The sequence below is a fragment of the Cryptotermes secundus genome, unplaced genomic scaffold (genome assembly GCF_002891405.2).
Source record: "Cryptotermes secundus unplaced genomic scaffold, Csec_1.0 scaffold584, whole genome shotgun sequence".
NCBI lineage: Eukaryota > Metazoa > Arthropoda > Insecta > Blattodea > Kalotermitidae > Cryptotermes > Cryptotermes secundus.
The window spans coordinates 350,524-358,646 of NW_019735468.1; the positions used below are offsets into that span (position 1 = coordinate 350,524).

At 39.1% G+C, this 8,123-nt stretch overlaps 1 protein-coding gene across 1 annotated transcript in view; it reads left to right on the forward strand.

Annotated features, from left to right (window-relative positions):
• Window positions 1-1,553: 1,553 nt before the first annotated feature.
• LOC111869382 (jouberin) overlaps window positions 1,554-8,123 on the forward strand; it is a 20,196-nt gene continuing 13,626 nt past the window's right edge. The window contains exons 1-3 of the mRNA XM_023860876.2: window positions 1,554-1,889; window positions 4,240-5,372; window positions 6,746-6,891. Coding sequence (XP_023716644.1) covers window positions 1,764-1,889; window positions 4,240-5,372; window positions 6,746-6,891 — 1,405 coding nt within the window. The 5' untranslated portion in view covers window positions 1,554-1,763. The remainder of the gene's footprint in view (window positions 1,890-4,239; window positions 5,373-6,745; window positions 6,892-8,123) is intronic.

The following is an 8,123-nucleotide window of genomic DNA, read 5'->3' on the forward strand; positions in this document are numbered from 1 at the left end:
AGACCTATTGCCGCATTCCGAAAGATAGAAATTTTGGTTTGCGTTTATGGAACAGAAATTCGTATTATGAATTTATGATATTACTCCTTGAATAAATTGCGTTATCATTAACATTTTTTAAAAGGCGTGGCCCTGGACTGAAACAATTTATGAAACATTTTCTGATCTCTTCATCGCCTATGTACGTTTAAGAATGAAATGCCCTCAAGTCGTTCATCTCAGAGACTGTTAGGTAACGAGATATGAAAGGATTACATAGCGATTTACAAAGCACGGATGCAAAAACCAAGGCAGGGATGTAACTGACTTATATTAAATTAGTTGATGTAATTCACACGTACGTATGTAATTGGTAAGTGTAATAGGGGTATATTTAAAAGTTATATTACTGATCTCCATCATTCGACTTGCCATACTGAGGATTTTTTACGTTCAATACATCTTATAAAAAAGACCCTTGCTTACACTTTACATCTGTCTGTTGTAGTGTTTGAGATATTTGATTCTTACCTGTTAATTAGACACGTGGAATAAAAATTTCCTTTTATATTTGAAAATTTTGAAACTAAATATCTAAAAAATTATAACAGATAGACATGTGGGGTAAGCAAGGCCTTCTTTTTCTAATGTCTTACTTACTTACTTATGGAGCTGAGCCCTTCCTGATAAGTCGCCAGTTGCGCAGCTACTCAAGAATTTCCCAGCATTTTACGGACCATGTTCACAAGAGCACTCCATTGGCCCCTATCCTAAGCCAGATCAATCCAATCCATACCATAGCATCCCATCTCTTTAGGATCCATTCTAATATTGTCCACCCAACTACGCCTTGGTCTTCCCAGTGGTCTCTTTCCTTCTGGCTTTCGCACCAATATCCCACATGCATTCCTTTTCTCTTCTAATGTCTATCGACAACAAAAATACTCAGCACGTCGGGAAGAATGTTTCTGGAACAATAAGCAAAAAAAGGTAAATTTGTGGTTCTCGCGACAGTGACCAGGTTTTAACGCCGTGTAGTTCGAAGAAAGTAATACGTCTCGGAGGAGTATATAGTCTCCGTTTTCAGGGTCGAGTAGTAGCTACAAGATGTTACAACTCAGAAGATTGTATGTACTCTTTCAAGCAGTACTCTTTCTTTGGAGTTTCCAGAATTTTGTGGGAGTACTTAAATTTATAAAATATGTGTTCACAGGTGTCTAAAACCTTCCCAAGAAGGTACCCTCGTACCATACCAAGCATGGTCGAAGTGGATTCAGGGGTGTGGAAGGGTAAGAAAAGTAAACAGACGCACGGGCCGCACCATAGCTCAAGCGGTTAGTCGCTGGCTTCCCATCGCGGAGGCCCGGGTTCGATCCCGGACTCTGGTCAAGTGGGATTTGTGGTGGACAAAGTGGCGCTGAGGCGGGTTTTCTCCTGTCAATCTTCATTCCACCAAATTGTCCATCGTCATAATCACCCGGGGCATGCTACAATAGGCCAATCAGTGGCCGCCGTGCCGAGTGGACCCAGGTGGACTCCAGCCCCTACTAAACGAATTAAAAGAAAACAGACGCACACTTTTCTTTGCATGCATAGAGATAGTTGAAAGGCTGTGTAGAAACGTGTATGCTCTTTGACACAGAGAATGGTGAGAGACGTTTTGTTTTATTTTGTATGTTGGTATTATTGTTGTTTGTAAACAAAGTTCTGTTGGAGGTTAGAACTTGGAGAAGTGTAAAAGAAGTATTTAATTTTAATCGCGGTTGGTGATATACTGTTCATAAATGGGAAAACATTCCCATTTTGATGATGAAATTCCACTTACTCATACGCGACTAAACAGTGCACGTGAAACCAGAGATCGGTTCCATTCATTGCTGCGCGCCGCTGTGGATCAAGAGCAAGAGAATGTAAGTTATTTTCGTCAAACACAGGATAATGTAAACATTTACATTGTGTTCGAACATAAGGAAAGGTTAGAGGTCTAAATTAGGATGTAGATTTATCTCCTTATTACACGTCTTTTGGGACGTTCGTTCCACATCATGCTAGTACAGAAAAACGTAAACGAAACTAACCTAATCTAAAATGAGCCACATTCAGCATGAATGAAACTTGAACTTCTGAATAGTATGGAATAAGACGATCTGCTATAGTGTGATGTAAATGCATGAAAATGTTAAACGTCACTCCACTCACTGAAGATATGTAGAACCATGAATGACTGCGACGGTAGGGATACGAGTTTGCGATTCGATATCATCCGTCATCCTTAAAATGCATTGCACAGTTAATCATATAGGTAACATAATATATATGAACACACACTTTTATCTTTCTGAAGGTTTGTGTGGGTGACAGAGGTGTAGCTGTATGTGTTGTTTAGAAGCTGTGACATGCAGTGTGACATAAAATGTAGTGTGAGTCTACCATACTGACTCGGGATTGTTGAGTTTTTGTACTCTGGCCATCATCCAGTATTCTAAAGAACACAACATTTTGGAAACTGGAACTGTGCCCATCCTCCATCACTGGATTGAGGTTGGCCCCTTATGTTAGATTGGACAGAATAGGTGCATCCCACCTTGTTCACCTGAGGATGGAAGCAGGTCCAGTTTCCAACATGTTGTGTTCTGTAAAATACTGGACAATGGGCAAAGTCCAAAATTTCAGTAAGCCTAAATGTCATAACTCATTGTCAGACCCCTTTAGAATTGACTTCTACCATACCAAGTTTAATAAATTGAAATTGGCCCCATTGGTTACTGTTACATGCAGATAGATAGACAAGCACGATAAAACTAGTAGGGCTTTTAATTTCTCTTTTGAAATACAGTTAGAAATGACATGCTTAAGGCCTTGTATGTTACTGCTTTATAATGCAGATACCAAGTATCTGACAGAAGAGTGTATGCTTTCACATGTGCGCATGTGTATGTGATTAGGCTTACAACAGTATATATGTGTCTAAATACATGAACATTAAGACCAATAAGGAAAGAAGAGAATCCATTTGGAAAATATATGTACTCCATTGGATACCCATTTTCACTCCTTCGTTAGGAAGCACAATTGTTTCAGTTTTGGTATTCTCATATGTACTGCTAAAATCAGCTGTCTGCCAGTACTTTTAGACAGCATGAATTAATTTTCAGGAAGCAATATATTTAGTATGAAAGTATTGTAACGTGTTTCATTACTGAAGACGCCATTCAAATAGTTAACTGGTTTATTTAACAACCTACAATTATCGGCTACAATTAATTACAACACTGTTGCGGGTTTCCACAGTTTACAAACCCTATGCATTAATCAATTCACTCTGTCTTCAGTAGTATACATGTATTAATTACGATACGGGAGCTATACCAGTGCCACTGTATCACACACTCCCAATTATTACTCACTTATCACACTGATTATCACACTAACTCGTTCACTGCTGACTTGAGAACTCACTTTGGCGGCTGATACACTTTAACTCGTTCACTGCTGACTGGAGAACTGTCTTCGGCCACTGATACACTTTTAACTCATTCACTGCTGACTGGAGAACTCACTTTGGTGGCTGATACACTTTTTACTCATTCAATGCTGACTGGAGAACTCACTTCGGCGGCTGATACACTTTTAACTCACAACAACTGCACTCGGCGACGGCCACATTTCAACTGGCTTTGTAGGTAGTGTAGTTCTCTTATATAGTCGCAGCGCTTGCCTGTTACGTAATCGGTACTGCTGTTGCCTGACGCCGTGTCGACAGCAGCGTTGTGTGCCATGTCACAGTGTGGAGGGGGGGACAGAGCACTGACTCACCCGCCACGTCACTGCTGGGTAAGGAGGGGTTGTCCTCCATTGTGCAACATGTCACAGTATTAACACACACACACACACACTGTTGGCAGTTTAACTATCACTTGCAGCATGTGGGCTGTGCTATTGTAGCTAAATATCTTATACAGTTTTCTGCTAGGAAATAAAATGCATCTGTTGACTGTAAATTGAATATGATTTCTCAAAGCTGATGCTATGATGTATGAAGGTTATGCTGTTAGATGTAAATATGCTGGAGAAGAGGAAAATATTTCTGCTAGTAGCTACATTGTCACAAGCTGTCATTGAAACTGGGAGGGTGTATTCTCTTGAGGGCAGCTGGTGTCACAGTGAGTGAATGTGTTAGTATCACAACACTAAGGTCAAGTTATCATACCAAATCTACAATTCAGTTTCGTAATATTTTGTAATTTTAATGTTTTTTAGGTTGAGGAAGCCAGCAGCTTTGCAAAGAAAGAAATAACAAATGTGGAACCTGCAAAGGGAGAAGATAGATGCGGCAGGGGATCTTTCTCAAGAAGTGTGGAAGAGTGTGCATTGAAATCATATAATACATCCACACAGAGGTTAAGCAGCCTCAATTTGTTATCAAGCAGTGATGAAGATGCAGCTGTGAAAGAAAAATTGAATGGACATTTGCATAAATATGATAAAGAAAATTCTAGTAAAAATAGAGAGCAGTTGGTTCTGGACAAGAGATTGAAAGATGAAAGGAATTCAAGCCAAGTTTCTCTGAAGAAAGAAGTAGAAATTGATTCTGAAAACGAGGTAGTGAAAGGAACGGATTTCGTCAAAACAAACACTAGAAGAAGAAGAAGCATTCAATCAGAATCCTTTGAAGAAAATCCAGATTGTTTCCAAGGAAAACATTTTGCTAGTACATCCTGCAGGAATAGTGAACATCAGAAGAAACCTGTCCCTCTTCCCAGGAGAAGGACACAAAAGGAACATCTGAAACCAAGTGAAACCCATGAAACAGAAGTAGAAGAACATCATCAGCAGATTGTACCAGCAACCAGCAGCTTGAATGTAGTACTTCCCATAGATAACTTAAAAAACACCAGCATACCAGCAGAAGATGGTGATGATGATGATGATGATTGTGTCCTACCTAAGAAAGTTGAGAGAAGGAAGGTGAAAAATAAAAAGAATGCACACTGTAATGTTGAGAAAAAAGAGGAGATTGAGCGGAGAAATATAGAAACACCAGATGGAGAAGTAGAAGGAAAAGAAGTGTCTTCTGGCAGAAAATCGTTCCATAAATTAAGAAGAGAAAGCAAAGAAGTAGCAGTAGAAACTGCTGTGAAGAAAGAGGGATCACAATCAGTGGAGTTAAGTTATGATAAAATAGTTGGAATTTTCATTCATCGAAGTGAATGTTTGCAAGTAGATCCTCTTGTACGACACCCTCTCGTGAAAGTACATCTTCTTGATGCAGCGACTGGAAATTACTTGAAGAAAAGCAACTCTGGTCGCTCAGTATCTTTCTACAATGAAAACCAGGAGGTTGATTATATTCTGCCGCTTATGACGGAGGTGTTTGATTACAAAGAGAGGAGGTGAGAAAACTGATTTTATATGAGGTGAGGTAAGGTAAAGCTATTCCTATAACAGGCCATGAAGGCTCATAGAGTTGTGAGACGTTGAGGCTTCCACATTTTCTCTAGATAGTCGGTTCACAGATGGCGGTAAGATTGTCAGCCTTAAGCGCTGGCCCCCCTCCCCAGGAATATTCCAGGTACTCATTTCTGTTAGAGGCTGAGTTGACCCCAGGGCCAAAATGCAGCTGGAAGGATTAGGTAATTAAAAAAAATCCACCTCATCAGGACTTAAACCCGTTACCTTCCAGCTTGTAGCATAGTGCCTCAACCAACTATGCTATGAGACATTTTCAAATTGAATAATATGGTGGAATGTGAAGATATAAGTTGTGCTCTAACAGACAGACACTGATTGATTTGGTACGTTGGTAATGCATACAGAAAGCTGATGGTTTTTTTTATTCTGGCTTGAACGAATTATTGTGACTTTTTTATGATTCTTATTTGCTGCAGTCCCTCCTGGCAGTTGCCAAGATATTACATTCCAATGAGCAATGACAATGTAAATTTCTGTCCTTTAGAATGTGACATTATGTAGTCTGGTAGATCCCAACCATTGTTCCGGAAGAACATGCTGCCTTCATCTTCAAGGCAAAAGTAGACGCTGGCAGTGGTCTCCGAGACTGGGGTCACATACAAGAAGGCAGTAATCTTCATAGTCACTGCTGTGAGAATGTCAGGTCTTGCAATGAGCATTTCTTTTCACGTCCGCAAGTTTCACAGAAAAGTGAAGTAAATACTAGGTCTTTCAACTTTAATTCAGATTTATACCAGTAGTTGCAGTAATTTCTAGTTTTGCTAGGGAATAGTAGTTTTTTCTATTGCGCTTAGGAGTTTCTAATTTTGTCAGTAAGAAACAGTGGTAACAGAGTTCGGATTTTTACAGTAACCTCTGTATTTGCTTTCCAATCAGTAACCAACAAACTCTCATTGTTAGTCTGTTATATTAGGATGTATTGTTTGAACATCTTATTTTTGGTGAATGTGTTAATGTTTAAGAATTGCCTAACATAAGTGCACATGCTAATAACGGTAAACCTCACAACAAAGAAGACTTGTTAATAATATAACAACCTTTATGAGATTTGGCATCTAAATTGTGCCTTGATTTTAAAGTGAGAATGGCTATTTACTGGAATAATAAGCCATCCAGTGTAAGAAATTTAATAGAGTAGATTAATTGGATGTATAGCTTTAATATATTCAGTGAAATTTGTTATACTAGATGGCTTATTACTCCTAGAATTACTGAAAGTGTCACATTGAAAATGTCATATGTGTAAGAAAATTAGAATGAATATTTTAAGTTGTAATGTATTTTTGTTCTTTAGAACCATTGTGCCATTTTGGGAAGAGCTACTTGTATTCAATGAGGATTTTGAGTACATATTGCAGGGTAGTCCCCCAGTGTTAATCCTATTTGAGGTCCTGGACTTTGTGAATTTTACAGTTGCAAGTTCTCAGTATCGAAAACTAGGTAAGTATATCCTTTTTCAGCTGGTGGCATTTCAAAACAAATCACTGCTTACTATGAAAATCATGAACTGTTTCCCTGAATTTTTATTGACTGTCCCATTCTGTCTCTATTTAATGTTTAACAGAAAAATTATAAAACAGTCCAAAAGAGACACCTACTCAAGCCATATTTCAGTAAAGCATGTAATTCAAAATATTCGAGTACAGATTTTGCCAAACATCTGTAATTTTTTGTCAGTATTACTGGTATATTTATTCCACTGTTTTTTAAAGGTTATCATGTTCTCAAGGTTTATTCTTCAAGTGTTGATAGTCTTTGCCAGGTAGTAATCAAATTCCGGCAGAACTGATTCAAGCAGGAGGTGAATAATTACTGTCTGAGACCTGTAAACTCATTAATTCTATTTGGAATAATGAAGAATTGCCTGATCAGTGGAAGGAGTATATTATTGTACCAGTTTAAAAGATGAGTGATAAAACTGACTGTAGCAATTAATATGGGATATCACTGCTATCAACTTCAAACAAAATTTTATCCAATAGCCTTCCTCAAGGTTAAGTTCATATACAGGGTGATTCACGAAGTTTTACCCCGGCTTATGGTACATATTCCTGGGGTTATTTCCTGCAAAATTTCCTTATAAACTTGTGGTCGATTTTCAATAGTTATGGAGTAACAATGGATTTTCGAAGCACATCATTGTGAATGCAGCGCTGTGCCCCCCCCCCGACTGGGCAACCATGCGTTCCAGTCAGCTGTGTCAGTTAACGCAGACCAGCTGGAATGTTGCACGTAGGTAGGCAGAGTGTTCCGGTCGTAAATAGGACGTTGTGTTGGTGACTGTGAAGTTAAGATGCTGTACACATTTTCCACTGAGGAATACACCGATATGGTGTTTGTTTTGGGTGTATGTGATGGAAATGAGAGAGCTGCTGCTGCCGAATATCACCGGCGTTATCCTATTCGCAGGATTCCTAATCCTAAATCCATTAGCAGTACATTCAACACATTAGGACAAACTGGTTCTCTCCCCAGCATTTGTATACAATACGAACGAAATCTTCAACATGAATTGTGTGAAGAAGAAACCATTCTCGATGCTGTAGAGCGCAGTCTGCGTGCCAGTACAAGACGTCTAGCTCAGCGGTTCGGTGTTTCTCAGTCCATGACGTGGAGGGCTCTTCATGAGAACGGGCTGCATCCTTATCATTTACAGCAAGTACACCAACTAC